Here is a 16,215-nt window from a genome sequence, read left to right on the forward strand (position 1 = left end):
TGCACAAGAAAGAAAGCAACAACCAAAACCAATCGTGGACTAGTAACATGTTAATGGTCTTCTGGACCTTCATCTGGGGATGCAGGAACACTCTCAAGCATTGGGTGTGAAATTCTAGTTTTACTTCGTTGTGTCGCCCCCAAAAACTAGTAGAAACTCAGAGTCAGGCTTGCTAAATTAATGGTGAAATCAATCTTGTGATATCCACTGCGAGGCAAAGAAATGACAGTTATTCTGAAGTTAGAGCCGTAGGAAACTCTAGCACGGAGGGGTTAAGACCAGTGTTTCCAAACTCAGGTTCCTTGTGGTCTGGAATACCTAAGCAGACACAGCCTGCGTTTCACTGTGCCCTTTCATGGCAGCTGGAGATGCTGAACTTTTTGCAACATCGGGCCCACAGTTAGCATAAGCTGCCTGACTTGATGTACTCATGTTAAAAATATTGTGTACGTGACTTAACCACGCACAGACAATCACTCAGTCCTAGAACAGTAGGGCTAAAAGAAACCTCAGGCGACCTAGTCCATTTTTCCTCAGAGGAATTATCGTATATACTTAGATCATCACTGACATCTGTCCAAATTCTTAAATCCAGTACTGTGTCTTCCACTTACTTAACAAGTCTGGGTTTTGTGTTTTTTTCTTTTACACTTAAAAAGGAGTTTGCTAATATCATAAATTAATCTCTTAAATCTCTTCTACCTCAAATGAAGCCAGCTTTTTCTTGTTCTGCTCTCAGCTGACATAGAGATCAATTGATTACCATTTTCTTTAGAAAACATTTTACTCTTATCATGTCCTTTCCTGCTCGTCTCTTTTCTAGACTAAACAAATGTATTTCCTTCAACTTTTCCATGTAGGTCATGCTTTCTAAATCTCTTATCTAGCTCTTAAGAGCTCCTGTTGCTCTTCTCTGGATTCTCTCTCATTTGTCTGTATCTTTCTTAGAGGGTGGTGTCCCAAACTGGATAAAGCAGGCCAGCTGATGTCTCACCACTTCTGAGCAGAGTGTAATAGTTACCTTCTATGTCTTCTATGCAACGTAACCATTAATCTTTCCCAGAACTGCATTTACTTCTTTTTTTTTTTTAAAAAAGACAGAATCCTATTATTGACTCACATTCAACTTGCAACTCGCTGCTACCCCCAGATCTTCCTCCGCAGTGCTGCTGGCTAATAGGTTTGTCGTTGTGGTGCATCTGAGTGTTTGATTTCTTGCTCCAAAGTGTAGTACAATGCACTTAACTTTTACTGCATGCCATTTTACTAATGACATGTCAAATATCATTTCTTCAATTTGCTAAGATCATTTTGAATTCTGACCCCTTTCTCCAAAATCTGGAGGACTCCTCCCTACTGGATGTCATCTCAAGATTTTATAATCGTGCTTTGTGTTGCGTCATCAAGTTATTAAAGAAAATACTAAATATTAATTGGCCGAAGACGCATAAAATACCTTCCATTTCAGTATCGCTAGTGATAGCCAGCGGGCAACCTTGTAACACTGAACTCCCATCCATGCAGCCCCTATAGCTGTGTTTTAACCTTTAAATGACACTTTCTTTCCCTCAAAGACTTGAAAGCCGAGGTTAATCCATCCCAGCTTCCACCTGATACAGAAATGCCCCTGCTGGCGTTGGCAGATAGAGCTGGAGCATAACAAGGGGATAAAAACTGCCACTCACCTCCAGGATTGTTGGCAGGATGTTCAGGCCAACGTTTCTTCTCTTAAGCCCAGCTGCATCATTTATGTGCCGCTTAGGGCTGTCCATCTTCAAAACTTGCGCATCGTGTAGGTGCTTGTGCAAGTGCTCTGATTACACAGAAAGCGGAATACCTTCTGCAACGTGAAAGTTGCCCCAATAAACCCACTCATTGCCAGCAGCATGAGACTTTTTTACACGTTTGAGTGTATAAATAAGAGCAGAGAACGGCGCTAAGCATCATTTTTACCAATTCTTTATACCTTTCCGGAGGAAGAAAGGGAGACATCCATCAAACTGTCATTACAAATTTGATGCCACAAACTTAAGCCCATGGAGCCGCCAGGAGTCTGTAAACCTTTTAAAGGATACGCCTGTTTTTGACATTCAAAATAAAAAACCTTTATAGATTTTTGTGGAAAACACTGATGGGCCAGCAGCTAAACGACATTTCTCAACAGTCGGACAGACTCCACATGAACCAAATAGAAGTCCAGTTTTAGAAGGACAGGTTAATTACTTTCTGTGCTATGCCCAGGAACAAATAATACTTGGCCTGTTTTACTTACCGAATGGGAAAAGATGTTTGAGTGTGGTGTTTTTTTTTTTTTAAAGGCTACTGCATCCTGGCTTCTGCCTCCATATAGCCTGAGTGTAGGTGCCCTTTATGTAACAATAACTTGACACTACTCAAAATACTTGGCGCTGCAAGCAGGGGAGTGGAATGCAATAAGAACACTTTAGAAGGTCTGAGGGTGAGTAAACTCCAGTAGTTTTGGAAGGAGAGGGTAGGGTTTTCAGTGTACGTCTCTCCCTTACTTGGCATTCGCAGACAATAAGAATACAAGGATTAACATAGTAGACTCCGTTTATTACACTTGGGTGGATAAAGCAATTATCTGTCTATCATGGCTGTAGTAAATTGTGCAACAGCATTAACATGGGTGGATACGTGGATAAATGCTACTCTGCTACAGAGGGTGCTGATACACAAGATAATCCTTCAAGTCAAACTTGTAAAGACTGTTTTCTTTTGGAGTTTATATCATGTTACCCCCGCCAGTGTAGATTGAAATGGCATCTTTTTTATTTTTAACCACGTTTTCAGGTTTCTTTAGCCATCTGAATTTTATTAGTAAGGTTATTTTAGAAATATCCCACTTTAATCAAGTTTAAACAATCTGCTTAAAACCTGCTGCATGGATATAAACACAGTAGTCTTCTAACGCAGCAAAACAATCTGTTGAAAGATACAGTGCAAACACGCACACATCCATCTATTATTGCTTAACTGTTGTTTCTTCCATGCCTGAATTCCCGTTGTAACCGCAGCGTTCAGCCTGCAATACGCTCCTGGTTTTGGGGGTCTAAAACAAAACCAAAAATGAAAATACATCTTATTGATGTCTAGAGAGCAGAGCAGCATAGCATCGGAGAGCTCTTAGACTAGATTTAAACTATGCGCCTTAAATCTGGTTTAATAGCTGTGTTTACATCGCCCCCCTTTTCGTTCTTTTAAAGTAATCAGGTTTCGCAAGCGTTAAGAAAACCATCCCCTCCTGCCAGCTGGAGGGAGGCCAGTTCGAGGAGATTTTTTTTCTCCCCCCCTCGCCCCCTTCATTTCTTATGATCTTTACTGCCGGTCGCTGCAGCAAGCAACAGAAGTTGGCGGGCTCTGTATAGGATAGCTACCTTTGGGGGGAAAAGCCTTATTCCTCAAAGATATTGCTGGATTAGGATGAGGATGATAAAGTCAGAATGAGGAGCTCTTGTGCTTTTGCGGGACAGCCTTTGCTCTCCCTTTTCCCCCCTTCTGCTAAAAAAAAGGGGGAGGAGAAGGGGGAGAGCGTAACAGATACCAGCATGCAAAGGGAATTAAGGCAGGGACCGAGACTTGCGTGACAGTCTCTGTTTATATGAGTTGTCTTTAATGTCTCCGAGCGGTGATGCCAGCAATGTTTAGCTGCTTTCCTGGCACACGTGCACACAGATTCCTTTGTGTTCCTGAAGGATGGATAAAGGTGAAGGCAGAGCATCGTGGGGCAAGGGGGTCCCACCTGCTCCCTCCCACGGTTTGTGCTGATGTTCGTACGGGGTGTTGCTCAACTTTGCAGAACAAGCTTCAAGATCCAAGTCAGAATTCAAAAGCTTTTGAAAAAGAAAAGAGAAAGAAAAAAAAAAAACCAGCAAGGGGAGTCTTTGCTCATTTACTGGCGAGCCGAGGCCGTACCGCAGCAGAGGGGCAGAGCAGAGGGCAGCGTGGATCCTGCAACGCTGGGATGACTGAAGGGTGGGAGGGAACCGGTGCAAAAGCAATCTCACTCGAGCCCCTTCCTGCTCTGCTTGTCCTTTTTCTCGAAGCACCTTTTCGATTTCATTCGTTAAATCTTTCAGTTTTGCCGTTTTAACACAACGTCCCCTGTGCAGAGGCCCTGGCCAGCTCAGCCCCTGCCACTCGCCCCTTGTCAGTCCCTTGTCTGCTGGAGGAGCAGCCTGGAGCCCTGCTCCAAGCAGGCATTTTTTGTCTCTCTACCTGGAGAAATTTTGGGAGCAAGAGGCTCCTTTGCAGCTGTTGCCATTTGCTGAAAAACCCCAACCTCTGGCTCTGTCTGTCAGCTGGATGCGTGCTTTTCACAGACCCCAGCTGAATTTTAAAAAGCATCGATAGCGCTTTATATCCTCAAAAGCTTCTCAATGGTTGAGTTAGAGTCATTCCCATGGGCACGAAGGGACATCCCATGGGATCCCCTCACCCTTCCTGCCCCTTCCTCCCTTCGACCTGCTGGAAGCTCTGACTTTGTCCCGTGCTGGGCGGGCTGCCTGCAAGATGAGCTGAGTCGACATTTGCTTTTGCTCCCAGTAAGTCAATGGGGAGGTGACCATCGACACCAGAGATGCTCTGTGGGCTTGACCTCCACGCTGAGGTTCAAACCTGCCCCTGCTTCTGCTCACCCCGGCTTGGAGCCACAGCTCCGGGAAGACAGTAGCGAAACTGGTTCCCCCGGGAGCTGGATCTGGCCCTTTTGGAGCCGTACCAGCAGCCTGCAGACCTTCGGGAGAGCAGGGGTCGGGGAGGAGGAGCTCAGTGGGATTTTGGCAATGGGCCACATTAGATCCATTGTATAGGAACTGAGCCCATCCACAGCGTATGTTCCTCTGTCCTTATTTATTTCCATTTTCTTGCAGTAGTTTCAGGTACAGGCCTTACCTGCTTTGGGTAAAAAAAATACATCTTTTTTAAGAACAAAAAGAGACAGGGTCTTGTTTTCTGCCTGCGTCTGAGTGGCTCCTGTTGACACTAATAGGGCTCTGTGTACAGTCGGGAGAATAAGCTCTCCAGTCTAATGCAAACGGGTGCCCTCAGCTATTTAAAAAACAAACATCTTTTTTTTCTCCATTGAGTGAATTAACTGCAGTTACTGCACCTATGTAGCTCCTTGTTTTATGAACTGTAAAAACCTTTCCTATGCACAGCCTATGGCCTAATTATGTAATTATGTCTCTTGGGTGGATTATATTTTTCTTCTCATAATTGTGTCTTTACCCAAGAGACTGGAAGGGTTCCAAGCTTTTCCCTTTCCTGGGTAAAAATTGTTTGGCTCTTTTGTGTTATGGGTTTTTTGTCATGAACGTTGGATTGGATGTGTTTGGTAGGACTGGGTGGGGGGAAGCCAGCCCGGGGATGACAGTTTGTCACAAGACAAGAGACACAAGAGGGACCCTTGTGACTTGCTTCAGAGATTTTCCCTTGCAAAGAGCTGATGTGCATCTTCTGGGCTTTTGCTGATTTATGGCTCTCTTATTTTTACCTCCAGAGCATAGATTGACGCTGCTTTGGAGTGACATCTTGCTGCAATGATGTATTGTCTGAAATTTGTAACAGAACAATGAATATTTTTGCTTCATGCTGAATGCTCAGCGTTATTCAGTCCCTGCACAACAGCTGTTAAGAAACCTTAGGCTCAGGTCTCAACTCCTTTACTGTGGTATAAATGTGGCTCCCCCGACTTCAGCTTTACAAGCCTGTAGCTGAATTCACAGTCAAGCCCCTATCAGTACCTCCTAGTTACATCTGATCTGTAGGACCAAATGGGATGAAACGCAGGGAGACATCTAAAGAGAACTTAAGGAGAATTTGTGATGAAATTCAGAGGACGTGTATCCTATCTTTTTGGTGGTGTGAAATTGTCTTCTACAGCGTGTACACAGAAATATGTCACTAGTGTGCTAGTGTTAAAAGAGACATAATCAGAGTGCTTGTCTCAAAGATATATAATGTGAGTAGGAAAAGCTGTGCCCCTTTTTAAAGCACTTCACTTTGGAGGACAGTGGGAATAATGAAAACTTGGGTTCTTGGGCTCTGATGTGCTTCTCTTGAAGTCAGGGAAAGCTTGGGTGTACAGGCTATAAATTCATAAACTAGGTGATGATTCTTCTTTCTGCCACTCCTTAGCCTGAAGGGAAGTCCCTTTTCCATTAAAGTTTTCTTCGTTTTCAATCTCAGCACTGAACCCAGAGCCATAGAAAGCCTTGGTTACTGGCCCTGGCGTTCAAAGGATTTTTATTTTGTTTGCCCTTTCCAGCTGTAGTCACTCCATGGAGCGACTCTCCAAACTTCACCGGCTGATGCTGAGCACACTCATGACATAGAGCAAACACAAACCGGGGTGGTATTTCATGTTGTGTAATCACCCTCCATTCTGCTTGGGGTGTCCCAGCAAATGTGTCCCCAGCAGGTGAGAGCCCAGGTTCTTGCTTTCATGACCTTTCTGCCTTCCCTTGGCTCTTTTACAGAGACACCTGACTCCCACAATACTTCTTGTTGTTAAGGCAAAAGCAAAAAAGATAGAACTGGGCGATGACTGAAAATAGCTAACCCACTTGAGAGTGATAAAAGCATCTGTTGAAAATCTGGTAACCAGATCTCCTTGGTACCAGAAAAAAAACACACACACAAAAAAACTGGTGGGTGGTGTACACGGTACAAAGAAAGGGAGTCCCTGAGTGTCAGCATCTGGTGAGGCCACGTGTAGCATAATCTGATTAGTCTTCGGTTCCACACCCACAAGCTGAAAGATAAAAACGCACACCCCTCCTCCCCGAGGAGGTAAAAATCTTCAAGCATCAACACCACATTTACATTCTGCAAGTCAGCCTCTTCCATGGCCCAATTTACATCTTGACTTCTCCAGTGGAGCGGTGGAAGTTCAGTGATGAGAGACGAGCTCACGTCCCTTTCCAGTTACCACATCCAGCAGACACAAGATTGCCTTGCTTTGATCTGGGAGACATTCCTTCGTTTAGTTTAAACTGAAATGATTAAGCTGGAGATGAAGCCTCCTCACATCTTCTGCCATGCCTGGGATGTGATAATTGAACATTAGTTTCTATGGGCCATTTTAACATGTTCTGCGTCCATCCTGGGCTGGCGATCTGAAGCAGCAGCGCAGGCACCGTCTGGCTGGCTGCAGTTTGCACCGACTTTATTTTTATTGCACTCTCTCAGTATATTTTCTGGTTTGGTTCATGTAAAATGGCCAAAATTGGTACTGGGGCAGATTAATGGCAACGCTTTCTGTCTCCAGAAACTAATACTCAGGTTGGTGTTTGGCTTGAAATAGCTGAGTCGCGGTGAGAGACCAGAATATTGCTTGTCATTTTGGAGCGAATAATGGATTTCTAATATCTGACATGTTTTGTGCTATAACAGACAAATCAGAACAGCTTGTATAGCTTTTGTCTATTAACTCTCAGTTTTTCTCATCTCTTTCCCATCTCCTTGCCTGTGACCTGATCTGTTCCAATGGCCACTGGGTCCCATCCTTATTCAGTAACTCATGGGACAGCCTCGATCTTTTTGATTGCATTTCATATCCAAGACTGCCTGTGTCCATAACCATTTTGTCCCCCTCCAAGCTCAATCCATTCCACAAAATCATCTTTGTAACAGAGCAGCCGGCACTAAATGCACTGGTGCAGGCATTGGGATAGCTGCAACATTATTTTATTCTATTCTTTATGGAGCTTTTATGTTGCTTTTTAATGTACTCACTGCTGCAGCAGATCGCAGATTCTCCCTGAGCTATCCACACTTGCTACCCTAATCTTTTTTCCTGAAATAAAATTACGCCTCATGACTGAGACCAAGGAATACAGCTTTTCTTAGCACACTCCCCTGGGATCAGGAATTTCTCTGTCAACGGACACATATATCAATGAGAGATGAAAAGCAGCTTGTGGAATGAGTTTTAAACATGTATCACATATTTCATTGCTGCTGCTTATGTGCTACTCAGAAGGCCTTTTTAGAGTGTTTTCAGCCCATACCTCATGGCTCCTCTGTACTTAATAGGATTTTTTTTTTTTTCTGCACAGGAGTCAAGGCAAGAGATTTATTTAAGTTGCCTACACTTATTTGTGAGCACCTCCTGAATATGAAGTTTTTGTTGAGTTTCCTGCTTACTTTCGATGGGAGCACGTCTTAGCTTTTATCAAAGCGTAGTAACCCATAACGTGCGAAGCTGTAATGTAATCTCATCTCACTGGGACTTTTCACTGGGGGAGTGTGGCTCCTTCTGTGGATCTCTTTGTCACAACATGACTCCGTGTTACAACCCTAAATTTTAAATGTCCAGAAGGGGAAGGCAAGTCTGCCTTCGGCCCCTTGCTGGTTTCTGGGGACTTGCAGTTCCATTGATGCCTGGGGTCTTCCAGATGTGCATATAGCTCTCTTTTCCCTACATTTTTTTTTGGGGGGGAGGTGGCAACACCCAAACCCACACATCTCTAGATCATTTAATTCAACCAGATGTGGGAATCTTTATTCTTATTTCTTTTTTTTCCCCCTCTTTTTTTTTCCTCTTTTTTCCTTTTTTTTCTTCTTTTTTCCCCCCCTGCTTACACTAAAGTGCACTGCTGTCCTGCTGAATTTTGTCTTTCTGTGATAGACCTAGTTCATTATAATAATAATACACATAATTAAATACAAACTCTTTTCTAGCAAAGCTATGCACAGGCAAACAGAGCGTGATGAAAACAAAGCTGGGGGTTATTGGGCACAGGTTGGTGCAGGAGTGGTGACCTATGTAACAAGTGTTCATTGAGTTATCTGAAGACAGTTAAAATAGCTTGTGCACCAGTTTGTTAGTGATTCTTTAGCAAAAAAGGGCACTGAATGACCATAGCACAGGATTTTTCTACAAAAATTCAAAATAAAATTCATTTTGGGGGTGGATTCATTCCCAGATAAAGTCAGCCCGGGCGCGTGAGGGGGCTAATCATGTTTGCCTTATTTTGAGCCCTCTTGAATTTGCTGAAATGTGATTAGGACTGAGTAGAACAGAAAAGGGGAGGGGAAGGAGATGCCTTTAAAAAAGAGTGGAAAACAAGACTGGCACACACAAAAAGCAAATACATAAAAATTGTGGAGGAGAAGAAGATGGAGAAGGAGAAATCCCAAGAGAATACTGACTGCGTGTGTGTGTGTGAAAGTCGTTTCTTCAGATATAGCAGCACCTAGCTTGTACAAGTTGTAATTTAAATAGATTGAAAAGATAAAGCTAAAGACTACCAGGTTAGATGTTATCCTGTTAATTAAGCTGCCATTACAGGGTTGTTACAAGCCCTCCAAAAATCATTCCCCATTTAAAGTGATTGATACCTCCTGAAGAGAGGAGTAGCCACCCATGTCAGCTCTAACATAGAGCAGCACCTTCTCCTTAAGGACAAAGCTCCCGCCTACCCCATGCTTTTAGACTGAGTCATCCTGGGGGAGAAAAATCATACTTCAAAGTACAAAATAATGGGTCAACTAATTAATTTTTTTAAATTGCTAGAGAAGTTTCTCCAAAATTAAATTCCATCCCATTTCTTCTCATCTCCCAACCTGAATCCTTCAATTCTCTATCTAGAACCACGATTTCTCTGAATCTCGTTTGGATTTAGCTGTCTAGTACTGACATCGCTTTGCCCATGTGTCATGAGGGCACTGTGGTCCCAGTTAGATGATGTGAACCCATGTACTTCAGTACTGTGGTGAGAGGTAACATTAAAAGGCATTTTTTTTAAGACTGGTAGTCTGATAGTTCAATCTCAAGATTCAGTGGCCTCATTTATGGTTTTAAAATAAATTAACCAGTGCCAGAATTGGTTCTCTGGCCCTAAGACCGATGGGACAATCTGACCATGTTTGCAAAGCTGAACTCTCGTGGCCTTCAGACAGATGGCTGTGTTCACACTGCTGAAGGACAGCACAGGTTATCTCAAGCCACTGGGGATCATCTGGAAGGGTTCAAGCCCAAACCCTACCAGGGACCTTCTTATTGTTAAAAACATAAAAATATCCTACCCAATTATTGCTTGTGCCTGTGCCCCGGCACTGCTTACAGGGATGGAGGCAGACGTGGTTCTGGGTGGCAATCAGGGGGTCTGGGCCCCTGTTTCAGCTCTGCCAGAGGCTTGTTGTGTGACCTTGGTCAGTAACTTAGGGGAAGATTCATTCCATTTAATGTTGACTAATGGTGAGGGTGTCTAATTAAACTAGTCATGTGTGCTCTCTCTCTGATCAGAGAAGGAAAAGAAAGCAAATTCAGAAGGTGAATCATCCCGTTTTAAGACTGTCAGAGACAAATGAGATGAATTGCCCTCTGGAAGTAGCTATTTCTTTCCATTAACTGTAGAGGAAGTCTACGTTAGAAGAGTTTAGACTAGATGCCTGATTTATGAATGGCTAAAGTTAAGTAAAGCTAGTCCTGACCTTAATCTCTATGCATGCCTGTTTCTCCGTATGTTGAACGACAGAAATAACACCTTCCGCGCCTCGCATTCAAAGGCACCATTGGGTGAGGAGCATCCTGTAACTACTTTGGAAAGAAATTAAATTTAGGAGCAAAAATACAACAATTAGAGAAGTAAAACCTTTACTCTTGAAACATCTCAATGGCAATATGAGCAGTACCAGTTGGGGCATCCTGTTGCTTTTGCCATTTTTCCCCTTTACATTTTGACAACCCAGCACCCCTAAATGGCTTTTCCCAATGCGGCTGTACAGCTCAGTTAGCCTGTTTTTGGGGAGAGAAGTAGGAGCACTGAGGAAGGGTGACCATGCGAGGGAGTGTAGGACCCAGTCTTGGCCAGCAGCTTTGAAGGTTTTCCTTGCGATACTGCTCTTCTCAAATGACAGTGACTATTTACTTTTTGGAAAATCTCCCAGAGGAATGAAAGCTAATGACAAACTGTGACAGAGTTAAAGAAAAAAAAAATAAGGGGAGAAGAAAAGCTTGCATTTTCTTAGCAAAAATCCACAACATATAAACCAGGCATGGAATAATTGTCCCATTTGATAACTTGTATTTACGTATGAGGCTTGCTTTTGGAAAAGAAAGTTTGCCCCTTTAACTACCTAGTGTAGTTAAAGCAGCAAAAAAAAGAAAAAAAGACAAAAAAGACCTTGTGTGGGTGTCCTCATAAGTGCTTATTTTGATGCAAATTGCAACATGTTACACATCTGTACGGGCACAGTTGTACTCGATAAGGCTTTCACCAGCACAGCCATGCGCAAAACACAAATCACCCCACCGATGTCACTGTGTTACCGGGGGTAGCCGAGATACCTGTAAGTCCGTTAAATCTAATAACAGGTCCTTAGAGGCCATTCTGGGTTTTTTTTTTGGGGGTGTGTTAAATTACTAAATCTTGTTATTAACGCTTTTATTTTATGATTTGCTGTTTCCAGGGCACAGACAGAAGCTTGATGACTCTAAACCTAGTTTGTTCTCTGAACGCCTCAGTGATTTAGGGCGCATTCCTCATCCCAGTATGAGAGTAGGGGTCCCGACCCAGAGCCCACGGCCCTCTCTGAACTCTGCACCAAGTCCTTTTAATCCACAAGGACAGAGTCAGATTACAGGTAAGAGACAGAACCATAGGTTTGACTTGCACAGGCAACGGTAGTAATTGCTTATGGATATTTGTGTCTCAACTGCAGTAAAAGAGGCTGTTACAGAGTGAGAGATGTGTTCCAAGCAAAGCTAGGTGGGAAGTGGATTTTTCTATAGTGTTTGAAGCTGAAAATGTCTTTCTTTTTTTAAAATATCTTTTTGCCGTAAGTCCAAAATAGTCCAAAATAGTCAATCTGGGTAAACTGAGTAGGAATCTGGTGAAATTCTAACTGCCACGTTGCTCTGCCTTGTCCTCCGTGTGTGCAATATTAGAATGAACATTTTTATTCAGTGTTTTTATTTTGCACTGGTGTTGAGGGAAGCGGCCAGCGTTTAATGGTCTTTCTATCGGAATAATAACACAATCTTCTCACGTGGCGGTTTCCTTCAAGCACCAGTGCTGACCACTGTTACAATAAACGAACTGGGTTATGGAGAAATCTCCAAAGGTTGCTTGTGAGGGTTGTATGCAACATTTATGATTGCATGCTGAGAGACAGATTTCATTGTGCTGAGAGAAATCATAAAGTACCATGTGTCACAGATTATAAGATCGAAATAAGATGTTTAACTGCAGCTATGCCAGAAGTTAGCAATAAAACCGTGAAGTCTACAAAATAAAACGATTTTGTCATTTTTCTAAATTTAGAGCTGGTTAATTTTTTCGAAAGAGTCTCAAAACAACCTCTACCTAATTTTGGCCATTTCTACACTCAAAACTTGTGCTGATGTATTTGAGTCTATCCAGGATGTGAAGAGGTGTTGCCCCTGACCAATTCACTTACTAGAACTGTTGGAGAACTTCACCTAGACGCAAGTCCATCAACAAAACTCTTGGCTCAATTTACTAGACCAGTTTAAAACTCAGTTTTGCTGCTATAGTTGCATCTATACCAGGAGACCTTTGCCAATCTTATATACCAGTATTCCTTCACTGGTAAAACACTCCTAGTATAGACATAGTCTTTGAGTCAACCTAGGAAGATTTCTGGTTTCATGTTTCAAGTGGTTTTGACATGATAGCAGCTGAAACTTAGCGGTTTTAACAAAGTGTTGTGGCTTTCTTCTTCTTTCTTTTTCTTGTTTTTTAAGTTCCACTGGTTTATTAATTTGCAGTAAGAAAGAGAAGTAAGTGGGTTAATTTGAACGCAAAGCACTCAGAGAATTGAAACGAAAAAATTGTTCCCATGAGCTGTGGCAAAGTTCTCCCAGATCTAGAAGTCTAGCTTTAACTAGCGTAAAATGTTTATAATATATTAAATATGTCGATAGTACCCATTACAAGGTACCTGCTGCCCACCAGCTTCCCAGAGGAGGTTTTTTGGCCAGGCTTAGTGTTTTGTTAGTTGGACATGTGAAGTCAGGGCTCTTGTGCATATCATTTTCTGGGTAAGAGCTGCCAAATTAAAGCCCAATATTTTTTCTAACCTACTGTCTTCTGTCTGGCAATGTTTGGGGACATAGTTCCTGAGAAAGCCGGGGGAAAAACTGGGGCAATAATCAGCTTTTTTCCTTCTTCCTTGTGCCTCCATAGTTTACCTATTGTGCAACACTATATCTAGGAACGAAGGAGGGTGAAATTCTTCCTGACCCCATCTGGTGATCAGCTTATGCCCTGAAGCACGAGAACTGAGATTCCCTTGTAATTTTCTTCCTAGCTAAGTGTAACCTCATATGCTGCTCTCATTCACATAAATGCCTCCTGTAGAAAGTGTTCTGCTGGGTTTGATTAATAGAGTACTTCTCTGCCTCGTTATGAATCAGCAGCAGCATTTACAGATCCGGGAGGTGAAAACTTCAGATGAGCTTTAAATAAGCCTAACTGGAAACAAAGCTGTGTGGCATTCGCTGTCTTCTCTGCAAATTTAAGAGTCAGCAGTTCAAAGTACCAGCTGAGACTTCATCGAGAGAGGGAAGATGCGGTGCTGGTAGGGCAGAGGGACATGAGCCGAACCGAGGAAGGCAAGCTGACTTTCCTATCTATTGTGGATTATGTGCTTTTCTTGCTGGATACTCTCATGGTCGTGGGATACTTTAGCATCCCAAATTGCTCTCATTTCCCCCAAAGCAGTGAGGACTCAGCTGTTTATTAAAGTTTGCAGTGAATACGGGGCTGCACTGTGGTCCAATACAGTATTTGCCATGTTATTCCCCACCCTTGTCTCCTCCTCAATTTAGAAAAGTCAAACACCCAGCCCTCAAAGGCTACTCGTTAGCTTTCTGGTAGCCCTCCCATTTAGTAAGTTGATTAGCGTGAGCATGTTACATCGGTGCGAGCTCTCTGAATTGCGCTGGCTTCCCCACAAGGCTTTTTGGTGCTCTTCAGGACGTTGATTGTAATCTGTAAAGCTCTACGCGCTTTGATGTTCCACCAAAGTGCTGGGATGCTTTTTGTGGACAGTCCCTCTGAGTTCTTCTGGGATGAATGGATGCTCGTTGCCACACAAACCGTGCCAACGAGAGACGAAGTTGATGCCGCAGATGAGGCACCTCTTTGATCGGGTGTTAGGTGACCATGGGAAATTGCTAAACGTCTGCCTGTTTGGTGCGGTAGTAGGGAGTGAGCTGTTTGGGCTGTCCACCTCCACCAGTTTCCTTGTTGTGGTGCGATATTCAGTGGGAATTATCCACTGGCTCCTTAACATGGTCACTGGGCTGGTATGGCTTGGGTATGTATTAAAAGGAGAATAGACCCTTGTCCGAAAAACAAGGATTTTTTTATTACTTTTATTGGAATTAACCAAGCATTCCTTTAGAAATACCTTTGTTTCTTAATCTTTTTACCTAGTAATTCAGGGAGAATAATTAATTCCTAATAACTTTAACAGTAAATACTAGTTTCCTACGACAAAATCCGTATTATTGCTAGTAAGCACATAAACTGTTTTTGTTTCGTTCCACTTGAGGTCTTGCATAGTATTGCATGATTAAACAGAAATAATATTTAAAGCCTGGCTGGCCCGCACCTGAGTCTGAAAGAACTCAGCACTTTGGGGTTCACTCTTATATTTCTTTTCTCTGTCTGGGTTGTGTTTATTTTCCTAGAGTATCAAAGTACAGGTTTTACAAATCATGGCACAGTCCTAAACCTACCGGAGGACCGGGCTGTGGCAGTACAAGGCACAGGGTTGCCCTTATTCAACATGGCATTTTAACTAGGATTCTGCAAAAGCAACATCGAAGGGTCATTAAAAAACAAATCGTCCAATAAGCAGATGCCTTTGCTGAGGCAATGCAGATTCAATTTGAACCCCGCTTGCTGCCCGTAAATCAGGAATCCTGTCTGTTTGCATTTGGGTACTGGTATATTTGCTTTTTTTTTTTTTTTCCCCTTTCCCTAATGGCACTCGCACAACTTGCTCACGTATCCGATTACGTTCCCGTTCAGACATCGAGCTGTTGCATCAGTCGTTCAGTATGAAAGGAGGAAAGCTGTTGTTTTTCTAAAACGCAGCCGGTGAGGATTAGCTTCTATCAGCCGGGAAAAGCCATGGGCGTAATGGCAGGAATGTGGTCGGCGCGAGGACCCCGGCGGCTGGGCTGCGGGGACTGCGAAGTGGGAGTTAAGTGAGGTTTCATGCTCCATCACCACTGTGGCACCGTCTGATCTATAGGCAACCTGTGACTTTCATCACTGAAATAACAGCGCTCAAAAGCAGGTCCCGTGAAATCTCTTTTTTTTTCCTTTTCCTCTTCCCCCCCCACCATGCACTTCAGCAACGTTATGCTTCAGTTTCTCATCATTTTTAGCAGATTTAAAGGCTTCGGAGCTGGCTTACCTGGAAGTTAGTGGGGAGACCCACCTCCACTGGCAGGCAGGGACTGGTTTCAGGGGCAGCGAACTGAGTCTGCTAGGAAGACCATGGGCAGAAAGTACCATGCTCTTCAGACCAAAGCTCTCAGGTGGAGGATGAGGATGGTACCAGCTGGGCCCTCCTTAATTCCCCCATTCAGGACTTGTAAGCAACGGGCTGGACGCTGCCCTTTGGCAGAGTCAGGGAGAAGGCAGAAAGCCGTGCTCATCACAGCGTTGTCCTGGGCTCTGGACGCGGAGCTGTGCAGCATCTGCCTCAAAGACCAGTCTCTGTTCTCGGAGACCATCAGCTGCAGGACATGTTTGAAACAGAAACTGTGTAGCTGTTATTAGACCGGTGCTATGCAAGTGCCCTGCCAGGGTTTGGTTGTGTTTTACCTGGGACCAGCAGCACTCTGAAGCACACACCAGTTTGTAGCTGGTGAACGTCAATCTGAGAGCGTATCAGACAAAGTACATGGTTGCCTGGAACAGGTAATTTAGAAATAGCCCAAGTAATAGGCTTATAGGGTGAATTATGCCTTCAGCTCACTGTAACGTGGAATAAATGCTACAAGACTCAGCGGATGGGGTGGTGGAGCTGGGATTTCTGCTGCCATGAACACAAGGGTGGCTGCAGTCTGCCGTATTTTATGCAAATTGATTGCATCCTTCAGGCGACTGGCGAGTTGCCATTGTGAACCTCCATTTGGTAAAGCTTGTGTCCCTCCTATTAAAGTATTCTTTTAACTTTATTTCCCCCCCCTTTACAATTTAGTTG

At 43.5% G+C, this 16,215-nt stretch overlaps 1 protein-coding gene across 2 annotated transcripts in view; it reads left to right on the forward strand.

The window, feature by feature from the left end:
* RUNX2 (RUNX family transcription factor 2) overlaps window positions 1–16,215 on the forward strand; it is a 91,983-nt gene that overhangs the window by 43,267 nt on the left and 32,501 nt on the right. The window contains exon 4 of one of the 2 annotated variants that reach the window (XM_075144899.1): window positions 11,437–11,610. The exons of the other annotated variant lie outside the window; for it this stretch is intronic. Coding sequence (XP_075001000.1) covers window positions 11,437–11,610 — 174 coding nt within the window. The remainder of the gene's footprint in view (window positions 1–11,436; window positions 11,611–16,215) is intronic. 2 annotated transcript variants of the gene reach the window in all.

Source organism: Calonectris borealis, chromosome 3 (assembly GCF_964195595.1).
Source record: "Calonectris borealis chromosome 3, bCalBor7.hap1.2, whole genome shotgun sequence".
Taxonomy (NCBI): domain Eukaryota; kingdom Metazoa; phylum Chordata; class Aves; order Procellariiformes; family Procellariidae; genus Calonectris; species Calonectris borealis.